This window comes from Hippoglossus stenolepis, chromosome 18 (genome assembly GCF_022539355.2).
Source record: "Hippoglossus stenolepis isolate QCI-W04-F060 chromosome 18, HSTE1.2, whole genome shotgun sequence".
Lineage (NCBI taxonomy): Eukaryota > Metazoa > Chordata > Actinopteri > Pleuronectiformes > Pleuronectidae > Hippoglossus > Hippoglossus stenolepis.
The window spans coordinates 15,942,935-15,968,686 of record NC_061500.1 but is presented as its reverse complement, the minus strand read 5'-3'; the positions used below and the strand labels follow the sequence as shown (position 1 = coordinate 15,968,686).

The following is a 25,752-nucleotide window of genomic DNA, read 5'->3' as shown; positions in this document are numbered from 1 at the left end:
ATGTTAAATAGCAGTGGAAATGTGTTTACAGGCTCTCAGGGGACAGGACACACAGCCCCCTGTGAAATTACACACATGGACTTTGGCATGGTTGCACACAAACACACAGAGGGGAGAAAAAACTCGAAAGATGCAAGGTGGTTTATAATGAGCACTTGTTCTGGAGTGGTGATTTTAGACGCCACATCTGATTTCCACCTCATTTATTCTCAATTCCGATTACATTGGAGTCAGCACCCCAGGCTTAATAGGTGAATAAAGGCTAAAGTTTGCTGTGTTTATACTTCCTGATTCCTCAGCATTTAGTTTATTTTGTCTGTGCTGCACAAAAGAGTGTTAGAAACCCATGTGGTGATGGGTCCCGTTGAGTTGAACCTGGTTCAGACAAACGCTTTGAAACGACGTCCAGGTTGTGGTCAGGTTTGGTCGCGTTGCCTGTAATTGCGGAAAATATCAAACACAAAAAACAGAATACTTATCAGGTGTAGGTCTGGATCGGTTCGTTTTCTCAGATTCGGACAGAAAATTGCCCCCTGATTCACACTGTACTGGACAACATGCTCATAGTCATTTATTTTATTCATGTTTTAAAATGTTTTTCTCCTCTTATTTGTTTTATTTGCAATTGTCTTTCATTTGGTAAATTGTTTTGAATCTATTATTTGTGTGACCATATTCTCATAATTTGTATTCCTCATGCGCAGTAGTCTATTCGGTTTGCTTTCAAGTTTACATATTTACTCTGTTATTATCAGCTTCTCTTTCCTCTGCAAAACATTTTGAATTTCACTTTTACAATACATGCTGTAAAAATAACATTTGAGAGATTTATTTATAAACTGCATCTGTGATGAGTTATGTTTTCTCCATAGAAATTGCTCAGCTGACCAGCTGTGACAGTGGGATTGCAGAAACCCCAGAAACAGACGACTCTGTGAGTACTCAGAAATTGATTGTGGTATTGATCTCCTCCGTCTTATCTACAGGCGTAACAGTGAAAAACAGATTTTATCTTTTTGATCTGTTTTAATGTGTGTGTCTCTTGCTGCCCTCAGGGTCAGAGCCTGAGCACAGCCTTACGGTCACGGAGAAAACCCTGTGAATTGGACTTTGAGATGACAAAACTCATCAGCAATGGTGCCTATGGGTAAAGACATTTTATTCTATAAAAGATTATCTAAGCGTCATGAAATGTTATTTACACAAACAAACAATCCCTTCAGAATTTTGTTATCTTTAGCTTTTTCTTTTTTTATTCATCCCCCTTTTATGTTTCTTTTCCCCCTGTTTCCACTATATGACACTGACACTGCCAAACAAAACAGCTTAATCGGTTCTTTCCCCTACTGACTTGTAAACTGTTCTTTTCTCAGAGCTGTTTATCTGGTTCGGCACAAGGAATCTAAGCAGCGCTTTGCCATGAAAAAGATCAACAAGCAGAACCTGATTTTGAGGAACCAGATACAACAGGCCTTTGTGGAAAGAGACATCCTCACCTTTGCTGAGAACCCGTTTGTAGTGTCCATGTACTGCTCCTTTGAGACTCGCCGGCACCTGTGCATGGTTATGGAATATGTGGAAGGTCAGCATCTATGTTTTTCAGTGCACAGTGCTGCTGCTGCTGCTGAAAGCAATATACTCTATTCTCCAGGACATCTGTAACTTCACTCCATTGATCTTTACAGGGGGAGACTGTGCCACCCTTTTGAAGAACATGGGTCCTCTGCCTGTGGACATGGCCAGGATGTACTTTGCAGAGACGGTGCTGGCTCTGGAGTATCTGCACAACTATGGCATTGTCCACCGGGACCTAAAACCAGACAAGTGAGAATTCACGGATTTTTAACACTACCATGAAAATAGAAATGTTTATATTCTTAGTCTTTAACAACATGACTGCATCTTTACTCTGAAAGGATCTTGTGGGAAAAGTATTTGTTGCACAGCTGTCACTCTGGGGAGGAGGCTGCAGCGTCTTCCCCCGTCCACACACTTTTTAAGTTTGAGATTTTTACAAAGTTAAAGGAATTTTGGAAAAGATGACATCACGCACATGCCCATTGTTCTTATGTGTAGTGAGCACGTGTCAGACAATGTCGTTGAATTTACCAGTTTCTCTCTGATTGGTTAGCGCTGCTAGGTGTAATTACAGGTTAGCAGCTAAATTAGGCTTCGCTGCGCCACATTACTGACATTAACTCAGTAATGTAATTCTGCTTCGTCCCAACATTACTTGGCCCTAAGCTCACTGAGCATGCTCACAATGTTCTTCTCTGGTATTTATTGATGGATATTTGATGTCGACTTTATCGCTAACTACTGGCCTAGCATGCGTCCTGTTTGGACGCCGATATTTTGTAAATCAGAGGTCGTGTGGAGAGAGATTTCTTTGAATGCATCTGTTCATTAAATATCCAGTTTATCCACAGTACAAAGAGCGGTCTACAAAGTTATGTGTATTGACCTTTACTTAAAGTAGAAATATTTTTTTTTACTTAATTATAGATATAAAATTATTATAAATTTAATTTGATGGTTTAGCTCCTGGGATTGTAATGTCAGTCGGTGTGTCTGTCAATTGCCATGGAAATTTTGTACGGACATTAAATGTGTGTTGGGAATTAATCCAAATCGTTTTAGGTCGTCCCCTGACTTTTCCCTGCGGCCATCACGAGGTTAAGAATGAAATACTTTGGCAGCTGCAGAATAAATTGCCAAAAATGTGGCAAAATCAATCACAATTTCAATTAAGTCTAATAACTTTGATAAACTCATAACTTTTCAATGAGTTTCATCATAAATTTCTTCTTGACAAGCGCTGTGCCTAAGTGAAGCATCTCAAAGCTGAACTTCTGCCATAGACTCAAAGTCTTAAGTTAATTGTTAAACTTATAAACTTGGTCCATTTGCTTAAACTGCTGCATGGAAGCTTGATTCTTCCAGTGGAAACAGGTTCCGGCCCTAATCGGCCCTTTACTGCTTGTCTTCGCCATTCTCTCTCCACATTTCAATAAAGGCGAAATGCTAAAAATATCTGAAAAGTATCTTGAAATCATCCAGCAAGACAACTGATAATTGCTGGTTATGACATGGAGTCTGATTTAAACATTTTATTGTGACATTTTAACATATTTCCTTTCCTCCTCTTCCTCTTGTCTCTCTTCGTCACAGCTTGCTGGTTACCTCGATGGGCCACATCAAGCTCACAGATTTTGGGTTGTCTAAAGTTGGGCTGATGAACATGACCACTAACCTGTATGAGGGACATATAGAGAAAGATGCCAGAGAGTTCTCCGACAAGCAGGTACATCCTATTTAACTGCAGAGATGGACAGTGTGATCATTTACAAACCTCATCATGTTCATAATACGTCTTTGCACTGTTATTCTCTACAGGTGTGTGGAACACCTGAATATATTGCTCCTGAGGTGATCCTGAGACAAGGTTATGGGAAGCCAGTGGACTGGTGGGCGATGGGAATCATCCTCTACGAGTTCCTCGTGGGTTGTGTGCCTTTTTTTGGAGACACGCCGGAGGAGCTGTTCGGACAGGTCATCAGTGGTCAGTGTTATCTCTCCCTCTTCTTCTTTTCTGTGATATTTCTTAATATATTCGGCCGCTGCTCAAGCCTTACTAATAGATGTGTGATCCCAGGCCAGTGTCATCATCAAGCCTTTGAAGCAAACGGATTTCCTTGCTAATTTCTGCCAGTAAATTAGGCGATGCCTAATTCTTCATCTTCTGTGATGTTTATATTTAAAGATGAAAATAAACTATTTTATTTATGTTAGTTACGTTATATAATACAGACTTTAACGGGATATTTTCTGCTGCAAGAGCTGATTTAGGCAAAGTATCACAGCATCTGGCACAGATATTCTGTTGAGCCCATCAGGAGAAATTCCCAAACCTCACGTAGGTATGAATTAAACATTTGACCACATTGAATTAGTTGCTGTATATTTCTCAATTCATCAAAGACTGAAATTTCCCTGTGGGCCACTAGAAAACAGATGGCAGTAAATGATTTAGCTTGACTTTAGACCACAAGTTTTTATATTATGATGATGTTACTTTGTTCTCTTGTTGTCCCATGGTGACAGCGGTGTGGAGAAAATCTTTATCTTGAAAATAGGAGCTTTTGTCTTGTCAGCGGTGCGGCTCAGATGAATTGTTTTATAACGGCCTCTGTCTGTGCCATGGAAATGAATGGCATGCCATGACTGATTTGGTATTCCCTCAATCAAACTGTACCAAGCCTCTGAGAGTGACTGTTAATTAAAGGGGCCTGCACACACTGAATGCATGCCACCGTGGCCTCGGGCCTCACATACATATTCATAGCTCCCCTCCCAAATTTGATTAAAATGGGGGACAAACGGTGCACAGAGCTGACAATCAGCATGGCACAGGCGGGCTCTGCTCCCCTTCTCATTGCTTAACTATGTGGCGTTTCCCTAATAGCTTGAGCACATGTAAATCATCCCACTCAGCATTATGCTTACAGCCTACCAGCTTTGATTTGACTCTGCTGGTGAAGCTGTTTTGAAGTGAGTGTTGCAGTCGTCATCATCAGGAAAATGTACAAAACTAAAACATAAAATTTAATTTGTAGAATGAGAAAAGCCATTCTCAATTGTTGTCATCTTACATACATTTATGCTTCTTATCATAATTTAATTGTTTGAAAGATTTCCCAATCCCGAGTGATAATTTATGCACAGACAGCATTTAGAACAGTTGCACTTAATTTGTGTGCCGCAATACTATTTACTGTAAATGTACATTTGTATGTTCCATGTAACCTCGCTTTCATATGTACCTGAGTATCAGATAAAGAGGAGCAAATATTTTCCTATTATTCAATGTGTGGGCAAAGTTATGGTTATGCTTCCCCATTTTTTGTCTTCATGAAAATAAAAACAAATAAATAACAAAAACAAGTAGATTTAAGGGGACTGTTGGCTCGTGGCAGATGTATGAGCTCTACTGAGTGCCATTCTATTTTAATGAGCAAAGGCATATTTACAATTTCCAGCTCCAAAACCAAATCATACAATTATATTAGAAACTGAGCTTCATGCGCTGCTTGTAATGTATGTGCAGCATTTCTGATTCAAGCTGGTTGCATGTGCCGTGTCTTTCCAGATGAGATTAACTGGCCTGAAGGAGAGGATTCTCCACCTCTGGACGCTCAGGAGCTCATCACCCTGCTGCTCAGACAGAACCCTCTGGATCGGATGGGCGCAGGTAAAAATAAAAAACGCAAAGGACATGTGGCACAGCCAGTAACTCGGCTAGGACTCGACAGGCCACCATAAATTCTCATGTGACCGTTAGCGCCACCTCAGCACCGCTCATTATTCCAAGTCACCGGGGAAGAAATTGAGGTCATCCAGCAGCAGAGCGGTTTATCCTGTGGTCTCCTGACCTCCTCCTTTTGATCAATTGCAATTATTACCTTGCCAGTCCATGAATCTAGCTCCATGCATGAACAGGCAAAGTGTAAATCTGCAGACTATAAAAGTGGCCATGACCCGGGACAAAAGCTTTTAATCAGAGGGATGCATGTAGCCTGTGCACCATGCAGACAGCTGGACCTCCGTGTTCATCTACATCCCCCCTCGCCTGGCTGCCATTCACAAAGGCCCCCGCTATTCCACCAAAGGTCAGAGGCAGGAAATTGTACTGCATAATTTATGGTCATGACATCGGTTTTGGCCTGCAGCCACGAGGGAAAAGGAAAACATAGCATAAGCATTTCTTCACCTCCTGTGTCCAACTGACAGAGTTCAATGTCAGTGCCCAGTGTTGTGTGTGTTTTCTTTCCTCACAAGCAAAATATGTCCTGAAAATTACATTAAAACTAGTAATAAATTGTATTTTTAACTTCTGCAGGTGGAGCTGCTGAAGTAAAGCAGCATCATTTTTTCTACAACCTGGACTGGAACGGGCTGCTGAGGCAGAAGGCTGAGTTCATCCCTCAGCTGGAGTCTGAAGATGACACCAGCTATTTTGACAGTGAGTTATCTCACAAATCAGAAAAGAGAAAGAACAAACACATTTTCTCAGAATCCTTTCAGGCAAGGTTTTGTCAATTTGTCAAGTTATTTTTGATTCACCCAACAAATAAATACAATTCATATCATGCCTGTCTAAGACACGCAGTGACTTTACTAAAAGCCTGAAAAGAAAGGTGGTGAAAATTGAGTAAAAAAGCCTGAAGTTCAACGTCCTTAAATTCTATTTTTCTCTGCATGAATCACCTCCTGGCACTTAAAATAACCTGTAATAACTGAGTGCATGAAAAAAGATATGAAATCTAAACTTCCCATCATTCCCAGCTCGCTCTGAGAGATACCATCATCTGGAGACAGAGGAAGAGGATACAAACGATGAAGACTTCAATGTGGAGCTGCGACAGTTCTCCTCCTGCTCTCACAGATTCTCGAAGGTGTGTCTAGTCTGACATTAACACGTTTGCATCATCATTACTGCCAAAGACGTTAGTGATGTAAATGAGTCATTGCCCTCATCTGCCTTGACCCTTTTCTCGTGGGTGAGAAAACATGAGCAATTGGTATTTCGTATGCAAATTCATGTCTCCCAGCTTCCCCTTTACCCCTACAGTATTAAGCGTAGATTTCGGCTTTGCATATATTTTCCACTCGCAAATCAGATTTTTTTTTTTCTTTCCCCCTCTCTGATGTGGAACACAATGCACAATACAGTCATACAAGCCTGGAGTCTTTGTGCTGCATTGCAGTATGCTCCCCTCTCACATCAAAACAAAGCATTAGAGCGTGTCTCAAAAAGCAGCATCTCAGAGGAAGTGAACCTTCTCCTCAGCTGCACCTGAACTTCATGTCTGTAGGACATGATAAAGTCTCCATTTACACAGACAGTGCAGTGTTTCTGGTCACCCCTCAAATGCAAATGTTAACAGCCCCGGTCATGATTACTATTTCATTATGCATACAGGATAACTACATTTACCAGTCATATTCGTAACTTATTCTAAACCGGACAGTATGTTTCCAACCATCTGCTTATAGGTGTATGTGTATGTGCTGCATTTATCACTTACATGTACTAACTTGAGTCATTATTTCTGTGCGGTTGTCAGGTTTACAGCAGCCTGGATTTGTCTCGTGGGCACCTGGAGGAAAAAGGAGAGACGGAGGAGAAGAAGAGTGAGAGCCCACTGACTGTGGACTCTCCCAGCTGGACGCCAGACTTTGCTGAAATGTATGTTCACCTCCATCAAGATTCATGTTAGAATCCATAAACAACATACAGTGTGCAGTTGAGGTCATAACAATGCATCACTGCAGGAGTACAATTTTACTGTTGTAAGCAGGGAAGGTGGAGCAAATTTTAATTAGGTTATATACAGGTAGGTAGTTCTGTGAAGTGGCCAAGCCCCAGCAGATACATCTGAGTTCTGTTGTCATGAATAATGTGGAGAGAATGTGGTCTGGTGTGATTGGATCGCTATCCGATCTGAGTGCGTTCACACCTGTACTTAGATCTCTCCACTTGTGATCAGATCACAAAAACCACATGTTAATACCAGGTGCGTACAGGGCCTTGTTGTTGACGGTTCACAGCTGGAAAGTATCGTCAAACAACACAATCTTTCTGCAGCAGAGATCATTAAATATTAACAAATAACCTTTTCTTCCCTAAACCACATTAAAATGCTTAGAGGTCCACTAATATCAAAAAGTATAACTACCTTCAATCAAGCAGGAATTATGTAAAGTTATTAAACAGTTAAGAGATTGTTTAAGTTAACAAATTTTCATTCTTACAAAGTATGAGGATATTTTCATCTCATGAGAATCCTGTCTCTCTTTTGTTCAGGCCCTCGTTGTCCCACTCGACAGACACAGACAATATGAATCAGGGCCCCCGCTCCACCTTGCTGCCAAAGTTTGCCATCTCCGCTGAGAGCGAAGGAGATGAGACCTCAGGCATTGGTGACCCCAGCAAGACCTCCTTCTCCATCGGAGAGCTGCCACAAGATGAGCCTGATGTTACAACCCCAGGCAGCACCCACAGTGGAGCCACGCTCTCTGGTACGAAATGACAATGTTTGGAAATCCGCAATATATTTCTCTGGGAATTTGTACATGTGCATAGTTTCATATGAAAAATCAATAAGTTGTAAGGTGCCTGGGAAAACAAAGCACTAGGTATCTGTTTTCTATTGTACTGTAGAGTCGGCTTGGCAACAACAAACTGATTATGATGATAATTATTTGTTGAGGATGACTGAATGGGCTTATTCTGTTACAACTGCGGACTAGTATTGATATATTAGATTTTTTTAAATATGCTTTTCTTGCTTTCTCTCTGACACTTGGAAGAAGAGGTCCTTGTTTGCAGGGTCAAATTGAAGCTAGGGCCAATAGCTGATTAGCTTAGTTTACCTCCAGATCCAGGCTATCTCCAGTCTTGTGCTAAGCTGAAACAACTGTAGCTTTATATATATCAGTCAGATATGAAAGTGGTCTTCTAATCAATCGCAAGAGAGCAGTGTATTACCAAAATCTCAAAATATTGCTTTAAGAACTAGCATGTCACTCAGCACAGCACGTACCTCCGCCAAGGCCCAACAGTCGTCTCAAATCCAACCAAGCTGACAAAAATCCACACACCTAAATATCAGTTTCCTGTCTGATTATTTTTGTTTCATCAGGATCCATTAATTCTTGAAAAATCGTTAAAGAAAGTTTTTTTTTTTCAAATTCCCCTAATCTGCATCCGAACTTTTATTTAATCTTCTGTGACCCAATCTGCATCCTTCCACCAAGTGTCATGGTAATCCGTCCAGTACTTCTTGTTTAATCTTCAAACAAACAAACAAACCAACAACAAACAAAGCAGAGATGTAAACAAAACCTCCCTGGTGCTATAATTGATCACTGATTAATGATAGACAAAGAAAAAAAAAGTTGAGTATAGTTTTGTTTGTCTGTAATAATTAGGTAGCTTCTCAGAACATCTGGACCAGCTGACACCCAGAGGTGAAGAGATGATGAGCCCTGACTGTTCCAGTCATACCGCCGCAGACCAGGGTGCTCAGAGCAGCTCCCTGCGGCCTGAGAGTGCTGCAGAAAAGGCCAGAGCTGTGGCTAAAGTCCCGAAGTCTGTGTCAACTGGGACCCTCTCTCTGATGATCCCTGGAGGTAAGTGGAAGAGCGTGCGTGGACATACAGACAGATACGCATACGTTGACTGAAAAATGTTCTCCCATTTATTGAAGCTAAACTGTCAAAGTAATAAAGATTAGAGAATTACAATAAGAGCAACAGGATGAAAGAGATGAAGGCAGACCACAGATCTGTGTGAAATTGGCCCAACATGAATCCTGCTGTGAGTTCCATTTTACAGAGTGGCTGTGAGCTATTTGCAGAGTGCAAGCTGCTGACAAGGGGAGTAAACAGGCAGGGTAGGAGCAAGAGGCCTCGCTGGGAGAGAGAAAATCCCATTAGTGTCACCCACAGCAGGAGTAGAATGAACCCGGCTCATGAGCTTTATAGCAACACCTCACTGCTGACTCGAGGGCATTGATTAAATAAAAGAACCTGCTCAGGCGCTGATCATCTCTTATTCTTCCAGATATCTTCGGGGTGTCTCCGCTGGCCAGCCCCCTGTCCCCTTACTCCCTCTCATCAGACCTGTCCTCACGAGACTCCTCTCCCAGCCGAGACTCCTCCCTCTGTACCACAAACCCACGGCAGCCCATCATCATCCACAGCTCTGGGAAGAAGTTTGGCTTCACGCTGAGGGCAATCCGGGTGTATGCCTGTGACAGTGACATCTACACTGTCTATCACATGGTCTGGGTAAGGCCCACTTTAACCTGTACCGTTAATAGTCTAGTAAACTGTAAGTACCAGGTCACAGTGTATGATATATGATGTCCAGTTTCAGTCTCAATTAATAATCCTTTTACCACCAGAGAGGATTAAGAAACACATTACATTCAATAAAAGGCTGTGAGACACCAAATTTATATTTGTCAGTCAACAGAACTCTGTGAATCACTTGTAAGTCTATATGGTTTGATGTTTCCTTATCTTGATTTGTTTGGAATAAGTCAGCGGGAATATGAACCAGATCAGAGCCGAAAGTTACATTTATAACTTGTTTTCCATGTTCTAAACAGAACTACAGGGACACACCGATCATAATAAATGTCTCTTGTCTCTGTCGATCAGAATGTCGAGGACGCTGGACCTGCACATAAAGCAGGACTTAAAGCTGGAGACCTCATTACTCATGTCAACGGAGAACCAGTCCACGGTCTGGTCCACACTGAAGTGGTGGAGCTCCTGCTCAAGGTAAATGAGAACATGTCTTTATCTTTAACCTGCAGTTAGTCTATTATAAATAATACAATAAGTTCATGGCCTGAGATAGAAGGAGTGAATTTTAGTCCAGCGTTAATGGAGCAGTGATGTGACCAACTCTCCAGGATAGGGACCATCTTCCAGGTTCTCTCTGCCACATTTGAATTCAGCAGCCTTCCTCCTCACCATCCTGGAAGAAGATGAACCTTCTTCCAGTGTTACCACCATGTCCTCGTTGTTAAGCTCTTGAGACAGACGGAGACGATGACTGCACAAAGACTGATTTTGTTAATTTTCTCAGACAGTGCTGACTTGCAGTTTTCAATTCCTTGAAACACAAATACCAGAAAAAGTTATTAACTGTAAAACTTTCTGAATAATGACATAAAAGTGTTGAACTGCACGTGCATGAACCTAGAGCTGTGTAACTCATCTCCTTCTGCCTAAGGCCATGAATTTCAACTAATACATTACACCTCAGGTAATAATGATATTCTTCATGGTGCGTGGATGATGAAATTGATAATGTAATTCAGAATTACATTAGGGAACAGTTGAATTATCCAACCTATTAATGTAAGGACCAGTTGCTCATACACTGTCACAATACTGGCTGAGTTTGATGAGAATAATAGATGCTGAAGTTTATGTGGTAAAATTACTGAGTGTAGATTTTCATTTAAAATGTTACAACCAAGTGATCAGTAGCTCTTTAGAAAGGGAACAAGGTCAGTAACAAAGTCCAGAATTAACTGGAGTTGTTAGTCTCAAAAACCATCTTTGAACTTCAGGCGATACAATACTTAATATTAATAGATTGACATTTGGGATTGCATATTTACTATACACAATGTAATGCCTATTCTGACTGATATCACAAATTAACAGTTGAGTAGTTTGATCTCAATTTTGATCTTTTAACAACGCATATAAAGCACAGTAATGTGGTTTCATTACTTTGGATATGAAGGGTCCTGTTGATTCACGGCTGTGCCCTTCCTTTTCAGAGTGGTAGTAAAGTGGCCATCTCCACAACCCCCTTCGAGAACACGTCAATAAAAACGGGTCCAGCCCGGAGGAACAGCTACAGAAGCAAGATGGTCAGATGTGCCAAGAAACCCAAGAAGGAGAAAACACCAGAAAGGTACAGAAATCATGAACTCACAGATTCTGATTCTCTGTACAATAGATGTGTGGTTTCAAAATATATACACACAGTGTTGATGTGTAAATGTCCTGAACATGATAGTCTGAAGCTTGGCTAAATTAACTCATATCTCAAATTCATGAGGAAAATGTTGCCGTGCTCAGACTTCTGTAAGCACTGGTACATTGTAGAAAAACTAATTGTTTTAAAGAGGTGAGCAAATTATGTGATCTCAGTGTCTAGATATTTCTTTCCTGTTGGCCTCTAGGGGGCAGATGGACAACACTGAAGGAATCTTGGTGTGTGTGATTAGCCTGTAGGACCCTAACAGGTTGTTTTACTTCTAAAAAAGAACTTAAAAGAACCTGGAAATGCAAAGTCCATGCTCTACAAAATTAGAAAATACATAATATATAATAATTATAATAATATATATAAGCACAACTTTATCGATTTTCAGTATTGAATAATAAAAGTACACATTATACTACTTATTAGCTCTACCTAAAGTCCTTTTTAGTAACTGTTATAAGTTGTGGGTTTATTCTTTGATGAAGGTGTTATAAAAAAGGGAATTTTCAGTTTTTCAAAGTGAACTAATTTCTTTTTTCTTTTTGTTCCAGGCGTCGCTCCCTGTTCAGGCGTTTTGCCATGCAGCCCTCTCCTCTCCTGCACACAAGCCGCAGTTTCTCTTCTCTCAACCACTCTCTGTCATCTGGTGAGAGTCTCCCCGGCTCCCCCACCCACAGTATCTCCCCTCGCTCCCCTACCGCTGCCCTCCGCCCCACACCAGATTTCACCCAGTCAGGTGGAGATCTTAGCTTATTGTGATGAGCATGAATATTGTTATTTTTCCATATACTATACTTAATTACTGCTGTCCTCTGTTTTTATCCTTTTAACCCTCCAGGTGGCAACTCCTCCCAGAGCAGCTCTCCCAGCTCCAGCGCTCCAAACTCCCCTGCAGGCTCTGGCCACATTCGTCCCAGCACGCTCCACGGCCTTGGCCCCAAACTGCCGGGTCAGCGGCTCCGTCAGGGGCGCCGCAAGTCTGCTGGTAGCATTCCTCTTTCTCCTTTGGCTCGCACACCTTCACCCACCCCCCAGCCGACATCACCTCAGCGCTCACCCTCTCCCCTTCTCAGTGGACATTCTGTTGCCATTTCCAAGACGAATCAAGCCTTCCCCGCCAAAATACATTCCCCACCAACGATTGTGCGCCACATTGTACGCCCCAAAAGTGCTGAGCCTCCTCGGTCACCCCTGCTAAAACGAGTCCAGTCTGAGGAGAAGCTGTCCCCCTCTTACACAGGAGACAAGAAGCACCTGTGTCCCAGAAAACACAGCCTGGAAGTGACCCAAGAAGAGGTGCAGGATGAGGAGCTGAGGCCTGGGGAGCGGGATTACACCATCCTGCAGAGTGTGGAAGAAACTGCCTGCGAGCCACAAGCAATCAGCCGTGTACGGCCTGTTGAGCAGGGCTGCTTAAAGAGGCCAACCTGCCGCAAGATGGGCTGGCAGGAGTCAGTAGAGGAGCTCGACAAGGACAAACTGAAGTCCAAGATAGTTGTGAAGAGACAGGAGTGGTCGGAGAGGAGGGAGTCGCTACAGAAGCAAGACGCCCTGCGAGAATCTGACTCATCCCCCTTGTGTGGTGATGACAGGGATGAAAGTTTTTTGGTCAGAGTTCAAAACAAATCTCAAAGCAGCCCAGAGTGTGGCCCTCTGGAAGCCAAAGGTGCCAGCACCGCCCTTAAAGACGTTCTGTATAAGAAACTCAACACACGAGTCTCCGAGGGCCTCGCTGAACCATCTGGTGGCTGCAGTGAAAACGAAGGAGGACTCCGAACAACTCTCTGCTCTATTCACCCAGAGTGGCAGCACTGCAGGCAGGGTAAAGACAATATGAAGCCAGACAGACTGGACTTCAAAGCTCCCAATATCGAGTTCACCAGGAAGAGATTGTCATTCGAAGATCGAGAAGATTGCATCTGTCGACTCTCTGCCGGCATCCATGAGAACCTCCACTTTGGCTCCACCAGGTCAAAGAGCCTCCAGCTGGACACAGCCATGTCTCACGAGCACATGAAGGCAGCACTGGGCAGTGTTCACTCCAGCCCTGAAGGCCTCACCCCAAAGCTGTTTTCCGGTAGAGGAGAGAGCGCTGTGGAAAAACTACAGCTCATCTCCTCGGCAGAGTCTCCCCTCCGAAAGACATCGTCTGAATATAAACTTGAAGGGCGCCATGTCTCCTCTCTCAAACCTCTAGAGGGCACCCTGGATATCGGCCTGCTCTCTGGGCCCAGAGTCTCCAAAACAGAAACTTGTTTATCCAAGATGACGGAGAACACAAGCGACTCTGTTTGTGCAAGTCCTCCAATTTGGCTCCAGAGCCCCACTGAGAGACAGTTAACCATCCCCCAGTTGAAAACTGCAGACAAGCTGAAGAGCCCCCTGACATGTTCCCCCAGCCCTGAAGCTGTTTCTTCTCTAAATAGCATAGTTGTCTCCAAAGAGCAATCAAATAATTCACCCTCAGAGGTTAAAACAAGCAGAAGTGATGAGAAAACACATGACAGACACAGTGACTCATTAAAGGCTCCAACCAGCAAAGTGGAGGCCTCAACTTTTACTATTAAACAAGAGAGCAGGGCTGGTATGAAGGCCACTTCATCGCTGGCTCACGAACACAGAGGCCCTCGGCACAGCTCCCACTTCTCCTCCTGTGGAAAAACACCGTCCATACGGGAAGTCAGCAATGAAGATCAGGAGGATGAAGTGGAGCAGCAGGAGGTCACAGCACACACAGCGTCACAAAGTAGTGCCAGCTCCAAGACAGTCGTCTCTTTCACTTCACCAAAGCCAGAGGTAAAAACTTCCCCAGCACCCGCACAAGTGGAGACTCCAGCTGCAGCTGCCAATGATGCATCACCAGTCTCACTGCAACAGACTATTAACTCCGGTGTGGACACAGTTCAGCGTCAAGGCTGCGCGAAACAACCAGATACAACTACACAGCACATGACCTCTGCTTCAATGGTTAATGTACAGAACAAACCAGCATCTGCACACGTTCCTGAGAATTTGCTTTCAAAACTGCAACAGCCGAACATCTGCTCATCAAATCCCGAACCTCAGGTTTCTATCACAACATCTGCATTCACTTCAGGCTCTGTACACGACAAGAAATCCTGCGGTTTGAAACCAGAAGCCCAGGACAGCTGTGAGAGACCCGTTAGTAAGGACACTGTGCAGTCTGTCAAAGTGGTCGCTAATACAGGAAGCTCAGGCTCGAAGAATGAAATCAACAGATGTGCCACGGTTTCAAAAGTGTTGCTTAAGAGAGACGTTGCTGCAGTAAACGCCTCATCACAAAATGTTGCAGAAGTCCCACTGAGCCTGAATAAAAAGGATAACACTGTGTTCGTTGGTCAAAGAGAGAGCAACAGCACGTCACTGCAGAAGAAAGACGATCCTGTACCAGCAAAGATAAAGAATGTGACAGATTCAGAGCAGAGTTCTAAAAACTGTCCAGCTGTAAAAACACTACACAAATCATCTGATTCAGAACTCGGCACCTTTAAGAGAGAGAACACTGTTATCAGTGTGAAAGAAAACAATGTGTTTCTTTCAACCAAACTGAAAAGTTCCGCTTCAGCAACTGCAACTGGGCCACAGCCTGCTCCACACGGCGCTGTGAAGACAGAGAGGGAGTCAAAACCACTTGAAGTGAAACCTCACAGTGTAGCTGCTCCTCTCTCACTCGTAAAGGTCAGTCCAAATTCAAAACAGAGACATCTGTCTAAAGAGTCTGCGCTGTCGACTGCAAACGTTCAAATAACCCATGACGCCAAACGGAAAGAAGCCTCGCTGCCGTCCGCCGGAGCTGACGTGAAGCGGGAGGAATCGGTGCAGCTGACGCATTCTTCCACTGTCGCCGACGTGAAGCAAAGAGAGACCCAGCCCAAAAGCTCTGTAGCAACCACAGCTGTTATAGGAAAAGAAAACACTGACTTGAAGCCAAAATCTCTCCCTCAGAAAACTGTCCCTTCATCATCGACTCTTAAGACTTCTCCAGCTCCAGCACAGTTTGTTAAACAAAGTCTTGATTTCAAACATAAAGACCCCTCACCCAAAAAGCAAGCCCCAGTGGTTAAAGACCATCACGACTCAAAACCAAAAGACGTTCACTCCCCTCATGCTGGTCCTCCACATCAGCAGCAGCAGCTCAGGGCGCTGTGGGATGTTTCCTCTCAGCCTCATCCACCTCCTGTGCTGCCAAAACCTGCTGTGAAGAAAGAAACGCCTTCGCCAAGCAGTGGAGCCGCCTCATCCAGGCTCTCCACCTGTTCAGCCCAGGACACGGTAGCCAAGATATCCAAAGCTGACGTGCTCAAACCAGACAGTCACAAGGGCCTGGATACCAGAACCGCCGCCCCTGACAAACTGGCATCCTCCGGCCGCAAGGAGCAGGCTGACAGGAAGAAAAAAGAAACGGTTCAAGATGTGGCGTCCGTGCAGAAAAACACAAAACGAGACACATCCAGAGCCGCTCCTGCCGCACAGAAAGACAGTTCAGACAAAGATGGCGGCAGGTGCAAGCAGCAGAAGGAGTCACCACGTAGCTCCGGCAACAAAAAGTAAAGAGCAAGGAGAAAAACAGCAGCTGACGTTATCAGCTCACAGAATCCAGATGTAATAAAATGTTAGAAACGGTTCATACAAACATCATCATGCCTTTTGTTTTTGTTTTTTTTGTATATTTTTGAGGACCGGGCAAGCTGTTACACGCTGATAAAGAGGTAGATGCGTCTGTGCGTGCACCTGTGTGCATCTTATGAGATATGACAACATATGTAAATGTTTAGGTCTGAATGTCACCGATCATTTCTGGTGTTTTCTGAAGTGAGTAACTTTTAAGCGAATGTTTGGAAGTCGGTGTTCGTCGCAGAATGCTTCGTGCAATCAGTCTGTCAGAGGCAATAGAGAGGAGCCTTGGAGGTTATGACGTACTGTAGTCAGTGCCATGAATGATTTTGAATTGCACTCTTACTTCGAGACCTGAAGGACCTGATGTTGAAGTCGTTTTAATGCAGTAGACCACGCGATTTTGCTCAGCAGTTAAATAAATGTATCACGTGTATGTTTGGTCAAACCAGACACTTTTAAAGTTGGGTTTTGAGCCGTGGTACTCGGAGGGAACGCCTGTGCTTTTCACCTAAAACTTAAAAAAATTTAAAACACAGAATTATCTCTGAAATCATGAATTAGTGTGGGGGCCTTAGAATTATGGGAAATCAAACGTGCTGTTCTTAGCAAGATGTGGTGTTTATTCACATTCCTCTGACATCTGTACATATAGTTTTGATTTTTATGCAATATGGTGAAAATATATGATAACACTGTAAAACTGGGATACATGGGCTTTCATGATTGTTGTTTGTATCATATGTATAGATTTTTGCAGTGTCATGTTTGTATTTAGAGTATCCGCTTGATAACTAAGCTAACGTGATGTATCTCATCAGAGGCACCCTCCTCTTGACATGTTCCAAAATCCACTTGAAGAGAGATAAGAAAAGGCACGAGGGGGTCACTGGGCTATTTCTAAAAGAAAATGTAGCATTGTTATAAGAAAACTGTGAGGGCTGTCTGCGTTTCCCAGGAATGTCTTTCCCGCTGATGGCGTGGTCGCCGGCTGACAGCAGCTTGTAGAATGACGACTGTGTAAAATATGAAATATTGTGTCTGATAAATGAGACGAACCCGCAGCTCCGCACACGTTCGCCAACGGCCAAAACTGCAGTCTAGTGTTTTGTTTTTCTAAAGTCTCTGGGCATCATCCGTGGTTCCATCCGTGTAGAGTGATATCGGCTCAATCGCGAGTAAGAGCGAGTTCCCAGAGTGCTTCACTGTCGGTGTTTCAAAGAGCTTTGATGTCAGGCTTCAGTCAGTGTTGTTAAAAATGTCGTGTTTGTGTTTCAGACTCTTCGTAATGAGCAGAAGATTTTCTATAAGGAATCCTGATTATTTGCATAGTTCATATCCATGACATACATTTGATGTTAATGTGCAAATACTTGGTACTATACATATAGGCCGTCATATATCAGCATTCACTTTCTGCAATTTACACACGTTTCTGTAGATGCCTTTTACATCACAAACCCTAAAATGACAGCCAGAAAGTAGTCTAGGACACTAAGTATGTAATGCAGTATTTGCTCTGTTGTGCTGGCTATATAATAACAATAACCTTGTCTACTACATATACTCAATGTTGACAAGTCAAAGAGAAAATACTTCATTTAACAGGACACAGAAAATAGTTTATCTGCGTCCGAGAATGACACGTGAGGCGGCAGAGATTTTAATGTTGAAAGAATCTGATGTGTACCTGCATTAGATCTTAGAAATGTATTGCTAATGTTTTGTGAATAAAGAATAAATGCACCTTAATTTTTTGCCAGGCGTCAGTTCAGAAGGTGAGAAAAGAGGAAAATTGGAACTGAAAACTGGTTTATGGATTCCCCACTGAAACGAATCACTGACTTTTATTTGACCAGTTAAACATGCAGGTTTTCTTCATTTTCTGTGATGACTGATATTTAAAATCCTCGAAGCACATTCAATGTTTGTTTACAAAGCATCATGGATGTATATTTTGTATATTGTTGATTTGCCAAATCTCTGTTCTGTGTCACAGATGATGTTGTTTATAGTAGTGTGAGACTTTGCTCCCCTGCCACCACCACCATGTGTAATGAGAACATTTGTTTGTGCCGTAATCAATGTCTTTTTCTTACGTCAGGTTCTTCTTTGTCTGCTCGTCTCCTCGGTTGTCTTTCGTTTTTTTCCTCCTCTGTGCAAAACTAGTATTAGATGAACTCGCTTACATTGGTTTGTCTTTTAGAACATGTGCAATAAAAGTGTTTTGAGTTTTGTATTTTGCTCAAGGAAAGCTCTATGGATGTCATAGATGTTGTATATTAAAACAGATATTTATACTTCTAATGTTGCGTAATACTGAAAATAAAATGGAATTATAAATTATTCTCTCAAATTTTAATTTGTTTATCCTTGCATGTAAAAAAAAAAACTTTTCTGGAAAGAACAATGTACTGCTTAATATTTACAAGTATGACAGCAGACAATGTAGTGTACATTTTACAATTGAGTTAAAAAAAATAAAACAGGGTACCTTGGTGTCAGTTGGCAAACTGTGACAGAAAGGTGATGCACACTGCTTGTAATGACTAAGTATTGATAGTTAAAGATCGCCTGTATCAGAATACTGGACTTAATGCCTGCAAGGCCTGCTACGAGTAATCCAAAACCATTGAAATGCATGCTATTAAAGTTGGATAAGTGAGTTGTACTTGACAAAATAACCTAAATATGATGTTCATAAAAAGGTTTTAAATTAGAAAAAAAATTTAAATGTTATTTTGTATGAATATATTGAATAACAAGCAGTGTTCAAATGGTGCCCTTCAGTGTAATTCCATTTACTGTAACTGAAAAAAAAAACTAACTAGGTTTTGATAGCTTAATCAACTTACCTGTGGGTTAGGGTCAAATTATTGGACTCAATTGCCTCTAATCCTAATACGATCACAAACATCTCTACAACCATTGAAAAAGCTGTGTCTGTTTATATTATGTGTCCTTGATTTCCAAATAATTTAGCAAAAACATAAATTGTTTTCAAATTAAAAAAAAAGAAATGTATATCTGTTGGAATTGGACACAAAACAAACCATTGTTCAAATTGGACACCCAAATGTAATAAATTCCATTTACTGTCAGTGTGTTACTGTCACATGTTCTAACATGTGTCATCTGAACAGGCAAATCCAGATATACATTTTAAAATGAGCTTTTAGTAAAAAAGATATCAGATGCTAAGAAAGCAATTACTTAATTTTTCTTTTATTATTCAGTTTTTATGGAATGATGCAAAAAGATGTATACTATATATGTATATGGTGTAGAGTGTATTACCAACAGGGGGCAGTATGTTTCCACTTGTGTGCAAACATCACTGCTTAGATAGGCCCTGTGTTATGCAACATGTAGGCAGCACAGATACAGAGGTCTGATGTGGTGCAACATAGTGAACGGAAATCCTCTGGAGATTAAGGCGAATCTGATAAAGCTGCATATTTAAACTGCCTCTTTCATACAGATTACTAGTTACTAAGTCCAAACAGTAAAATAAAGAACATTAATCTTTGTTCCGCTTGTATTTTAAACTAAATTATAATCTATCATTTGTTTCCTGCATCTATAAATCACAGGTGCTTTCTGCTGAAAACAATTAATATTTCCTGCATTATTTGACATATCTGGCCCTTTAAGTCCCTGTTGATCCTCAGCGACTGTCTTTATACACGATTAGAGTGTTGATGGTGCAGATGGAGCCGTCTCCCCACAGACTGATTACTAAGCAAAAAATATTAAACGGAGGAATGAATAGGGAGAAATCCTCTTAGAGCTTGGGAATGGGGTGGGCCCCTGGGAGAGGAGGGTGCAGTGGTACCTCATTTATTATCATTAATTTACCATGTGCTGCATCTTTGACTTGTTTCTCAGCAGGGAGCAATTTCCCCATTCTGATGTTTCACTGCAGCTGTAGGCCTATATATCATCATGGCTGCAATCCACACAGTGTTAACCCCCCGTCCTCTAATCTGTGGATATCAGAATACCATTAGCTGCAACATTCTTAATATCTCACTTTCTTTGACACGCTCTCTTCGCTGATTTATGTAAAACACGGCATGATAAACAACATCTCGATGATGTCATTCTCTCACATTTATCAACATATATTTTTAAAGCGTGTCAATTTGTTTTTGTGTTGTGTTACAGGGAAAACAAAACCATCTCCTACAAACCGTAGACTGTTTAAAGATGGACGACGCATCTCCACTTCTCCCCACCATCCAAAATATCACTGCCATCATGTGCAGTTGGAGCCAGAGTCTGCTCAGAAGCAATTGAGGGATGGAGCTCAACGAATCACAAATCAGTCTCAGCTGTCAATCATAATGGCATTTTTACAACCCAACTTGAACACTTCAACAAACTTCAGTGTGATAAGAACGACCTTAAAAGGACAGAAAGCATCTTTAAGAAAAATGTATTTGCGGTACACTTTGACTTTTTAGTTTGGCCCATGTCCTGTTAGCATGGAGAAGGGATTTATGGACCATGCTGCAGGCCGCCACAAGGGGGCAATCAAGATGCTTAGGCTTTTTTTTTTAGGGAGCTAGCATGTCATCCATCTTTAAAGTCTATCATATATCCCCCCATCCCTATTCCTTCATTAGTATGAATAAATAGCTTTGAATCTTCTTCCCTTAAGTTTTGTCTCTGTGTTTCCTACAACCCCCCCCCCCCCTTAATTCTACTTGAAAACACAACAAATTGTTTTTTAAGCAATAGATTGTGAGGAAAATAAAATGTATCTCCGCTGTCGGTCCGACTGCCACGCAGAGCGGAGGCTGGCTGTTTTTTTCTATTTTTCTATCCATTTTAGAGAGACAGATCAATACTAATGATGTGACCAACCATGTGCATCGTTATCAACACGGCGTGGGGCTGAAAGCGGGGAAGTGCATACGTGTGCAAACAGACACACGAGTTAGAAACCATGAATGAGTGGGAGTCTACAGCCACTTTAGCAGCTGTGAGGCTGTAATCAGGCGCGGCCGTGGTTTCAGCTAAATGCTAATATTACATGCTGTATTTTTACCACGTTCAACACCTTGGTCTAGCATGTTAACATTTTGCTAACTAGCACTATAAATAAAACGCAGGCTAGAGCTGAGGGCGATGAGAATGGGTTTAGTTTTGCAAGTATTTAGACGTAAAGTATTATAATTTCTGGTTAGACAGTGACAGGATTGTTCTATATCAGGGGCCATAAAGGGGACACACTTTACACAGAGGGGCCAATCGTATGTCCAACCTCCATGACACAGTTCCTGATTCAGTGAGGTGCACATTTAAGTCATACACTGTTTATTGTTAACTCTATAACTTTGAGCAAAGCCACACATATGTGAATATTTTTTTTTAATTGTTTCTTCTTCTACACATGGTGAACTTAAAAGAACCTTTAAAAAAATTCTTGTGAACAACAACTTATTTCATATTCATTGTTAGTAGGCTATTAGTAAGAGCCTAGTTCTTTAAAGACTACTGACAGGACAGGGGCGCTTCAGAGGCCAATGAGATTTCAGCTGGTGCAAATGGCCTCTTGACCCCGCCTCTGGATCTGCCCCTGGCATTAGATGAAAAGTCTAGCACGTCACCAATCACCTGTAGGGCGACGGTAATGTAAACAAATTCTCTTGGCAATTCTTGTCATAATTGTTGAGACATTTAACCTAAAACTAAAAAAGGCAACCTCTAGATGGAGCTAGCAGAAAAGTCAGAGGATCACCAAAGTCGGTAAGATACATCCTCAAATATGTTCAAAATGTGGCACTATATGAAGTCAGTGAATCACAAAACTTTTTAAGATTTAACCTCTGGGAGCTTGAATGTCAAAAAACTCTACATTGCATCAGGGGTGTTGCAACAAGGTTGGCAAAGCAGGCAATTTGCCTGGGGCCCCAAACTGAGAGGGCCCCCCGAGAATGGCTGATTACATTAGTCTACAGCAAGGACAAATCTGTAGGGCCCCCCAGGTCCTTTTTGCCTGGGGAGTGCCAAAGTCCCTTGAAACAAATCTAATGGCAATCCATTGAAAAGTTGTTGTTATATTTGAGTCTGAACCAAACCAACTGGTATTGCCACCTCAAGAGACTCGACTCCTTCAAAATAAAAGACAAGTTTATCATCAAAGTAATTAGGAGACATCCTCAGAGAACCATAAATGTTTCTGCCAAATGTTGTGCCAGTCTGTCCAGTAGATGTGTGAGATTTCAACAAATAAATTCAAAATGTGGCACAATATAAGGTCAGTGGATAAAAAAACTCATTAAAATTCAACCACTGGAACCATGAATGTCAACTAATCAGGCAATCGGGGGTGTCGCAAGAAAATTGGCAAAGCCAGCAAATGCCTCGGGCCTCAAACATTCTCAAACGCCTCATGCAGCATGTAAACAGTAATGTATTGTAGCTCTGGTGTTTTCACTTGAAACCTGACTTTACCTCTTAAAAATGTCTTTAAAACAACAGAGAAAAGTGAGTGATACTAAAATAGAACACATTGAAAACAGTGTTGGGAAGATTACTTGTTTCTGTAGACACATGCAATCTGAGACACAGATACACTAATCCACTCTGGCCCATATTAACTTTTGCTGCTGGAATTCGTTCAAGTACATTCTGTGATTTGGGGGGAAGCCAGAACTCCAGGCCAGCTCTCATATCTCATGTTGCAACTAATGGCTTCTAGTTGAGCTTCGGACCATCACGCACACAGGGAGGGGCGGGCTTATTATGTGGGACAGGCTTCGCTCTCACACTAGAATGATTAAAAACTAGTGCTGCTGTGAGGGAACACAACTTTATATCTGGTTTCTGTGTTTTTCCACTTTCTTTGTTGTTAGTTTCTTCAAGACAACACCACCCTGACTGTGCTCCTTAAAGCCTGCGCAGCTAATTTAGTTCCTCTTGGTCACTAAGTAGAACAAATGAATCAGTGGTGACAACATCCACGATTACGCAGTTCAAACCGTCATGAGTTCCCCATAGCGTGGACGTCGATCCTGTGATACATGCCGATATTCAGCAACAGTTCCCACAAACGTACGTCTGTAACGCACAGTCTTTCTCTCCTCGCTGCAAAGTAACAGGAGTGATGCAATGTAGACACGAGGAGAAGTGTGTGTTTGTGTGTGGGGGCGGACGGCAGCTGGTTGAATGTGGGCGAGGTGAATGTTAAAGTACACAATATGGAGGCTGTGAAGGGTCTTGAATAGCAGCAGCGGATTATTATTTTCAGAACTCATAGAAAAAGGCCTGTGTTGCAACAATAAAATAAACAAACAGTTTTCAAGTTATAAGTGAGATTCCTGCAGCTGCGATGAAGTAATGCTCAGTTTGAAATAGACGTGTGGGACGTGAAAAGCTCAAAATAGAGAGAGAGCATGCAGATTAAAACCTGCAGTGAGAGGAGAGGATGATGTATGACGGGATGATACAGTGGTTTCTGTGTACGGCTGCTAAATGTTGGGTGTATTTACAAACTATGTGTGTACATCACTGAATGAGAATCTGGGTCATCAAATACTTTCTTTTAAACTTGCATGTGGGATGCACAGTGTCTGTGATAGTGAGTTTATGCTGTTTCATCTGCTTGTGTCATTACAGTATGTTATATTTAGTTGCATCATTATATCTTGACTTCATTTTACAATGTTCTGTAGGAAACAGGAAGCATAAATCCAGAGTAGCTGTTTTTTTATGTTTTGATCAGAAGCTGGTGCTTTGCAGTTTGGTTGGAGATCGGGTTGTGTAGCTTCATGTCACTAGGGGAAGGCTACAGAGGTCTGGTGATCGTGATTCATTTCATTTTTTATGTGTAAAATCGGCATAGTTCCCCTTTACCTCAAGGTCCTCTTACTGGCTTTTTAAATAATATAATAATAACTTTGGAGTGAGCATAGAAAATGGGGAAGAGAAGAGAGGGGGTTGGGAGACCAGGAATTGTTGATAACCATATTTAAGCTCTGTCAGACTGGTGAGTGTAATGTAAATTCAATCTTAAATTGTACCTTGGCGTCATCAGGTGTTTGGGCCTTTTTATCACAATAACGTTAAAAGACGAACCTGAGGGAATGCCTGCTCAGTGGATCACACATCTTCAAAATTCAGTTGAGAATCAAATGTGATGCCTATATTTTTTGCTGTTCTTATATTGGTTGCCAGGGGGCCGAGAAATTCTTGTAATTTGCCTGCTAGCTGATCGGGACGGAAGATTATTATTTCTGTTTTGTTTGAATTTGGCTGAAGGAAGTTAAATGTTATCCATTCCTTATGGCAGTTCGGCACTCTGTTAAGACAGTCAAGCGGCTGACATTGTCTGGCTTAAAAGACAGGTAGATTGGCTGGCCCTGTGCTGATGACGTTTTCTCATGTCAGCATGTACAGGGGAAATAAAATGAAGAATAAAACCAAGAATAGAACCTTGTGGCACCCCTCACATCAGTGGAGCCGAGGACGAGACATGATTTCTAATAGAAACAGAAACTTCTCTGAGTCTGAGAGATAAGATCAGGAGTTTAACAGGTTTCAACTTGCTGGTCTTCATTGGGGAATTGAAGTGCGCTCACTTGGATTTCACTTAACCCCCCACAAGCTTTAGCCCATGTCTATCTGCTGATGTAAACAATAGGAAATGGATTTAAGTCTGTTGCATGAAAGTGGAGCTTTAGACAAAGCTTTGTAAACTCAATGGATGTGATGAACGGTTCTGACACTGGTTTCACGCTGTTCCAGTAACCAACAGTTGGTGGCAGCAATCTGCATGGGAGCGTCAAAATAATTTTACAAACAAAAGGAAGAAGAAAAGTGCAGTGAGCCAACATGGATGTAAACAATGTAAAATGTAGGTTAAACAAAAACTGGCTTTGCAAATGTTTTAAGCAAAATGAAATGTATTCAATCTTCATCAGGCCTCAAGGATGCGCACAGAGCATTTTGGTGAGTAACTCTGAATGTAAACAGAACTTTGTTACGTATTGGCTGTTTACAGAAATGGACACAGATGAACATTAGTTGGAGTTGATTAGTTTTTTAATGAATGTTAGTCCAATCTCCAACCTTCTTTTACCTCAGTTTTGGTCTCCACCAACCTGAGGGAAATATCTTTCTGTGACTTTTTTTGTGTATGCTTAGTTTTTTTGCCAAAGATAAAAAAAATGCATCTGGAAACAAAGACAATGACATGAAGAGTAAGAGTGAACCAAAACTGTTCATTTTGTGAATCATAAATATTGATGATAATGATCTGAAAGATGTTAAAATGCTCTGTAGAGCTGAGTCTGGAAGTAATTATCTGTAGGTTTATCCGGATGATCAGCATCATGCTTTTATTAGAATATTGATTAGTGCTTATTATTTTTGCCAAATGACCGTGGGTACAAACAAAGTTCAGGCCCTGAAGTTAAAAAGAAGAGAAGAAAACCTCTCCTGACCAAGTTGGCTTTTACTTAAAGACATATCATATCTCCATTTACCAAAAGGGGATTTCACACACATGGTCAACATATGGCTCTCAT

General features: G+C 41.8%; 1 protein-coding gene across 13 annotated transcripts in view; it reads left to right on the top strand.

The window, feature by feature from the left end:
• mast4 (microtubule associated serine/threonine kinase family member 4) overlaps nucleotides 1-18,562 on the top strand; it is a 91,179-nt gene extending 72,617 nt beyond the window's left edge. For 12 of the 13 annotated variants that reach the window (XM_035183873.2, XM_035183871.2, XM_035183870.2 and 9 more), the window contains 17 exons: nucleotides 873-934; nucleotides 1,056-1,147; nucleotides 1,374-1,582; nucleotides 1,686-1,824; nucleotides 3,172-3,304; nucleotides 3,397-3,562; nucleotides 5,150-5,251; nucleotides 5,900-6,022; nucleotides 6,346-6,455; nucleotides 7,128-7,249; nucleotides 7,868-8,082; nucleotides 8,995-9,195; nucleotides 9,629-9,855; nucleotides 10,231-10,353; nucleotides 11,370-11,506; nucleotides 12,133-12,317; nucleotides 12,420-18,562. In XM_035183873.2, coding sequence (XP_035039764.1) covers nucleotides 873-934; nucleotides 1,056-1,147; nucleotides 1,374-1,582; nucleotides 1,686-1,824; nucleotides 3,172-3,304; nucleotides 3,397-3,562; nucleotides 5,150-5,251; nucleotides 5,900-6,022; nucleotides 6,346-6,455; nucleotides 7,128-7,249; nucleotides 7,868-8,082; nucleotides 8,995-9,195; nucleotides 9,629-9,855; nucleotides 10,231-10,353; nucleotides 11,370-11,506; nucleotides 12,133-12,317; nucleotides 12,420-16,153 — 6,080 coding nt within the window. In that variant the 3' untranslated portion in view covers nucleotides 16,154-18,562. The remainder of the gene's footprint in view (nucleotides 1-872; nucleotides 935-1,055; nucleotides 1,148-1,373; nucleotides 1,583-1,685; nucleotides 1,825-3,171; nucleotides 3,305-3,396; nucleotides 3,563-5,149; nucleotides 5,252-5,899; nucleotides 6,023-6,345; nucleotides 6,456-7,127; nucleotides 7,250-7,867; nucleotides 8,083-8,994; nucleotides 9,196-9,628; nucleotides 9,856-10,230; nucleotides 10,354-11,369; nucleotides 11,507-12,132; nucleotides 12,318-12,419) is intronic. The other variant, XM_035183872.2, reaches the window with a different exon arrangement.
• Nucleotides 18,563-25,752: the final 7,190 nt, after the last annotated feature.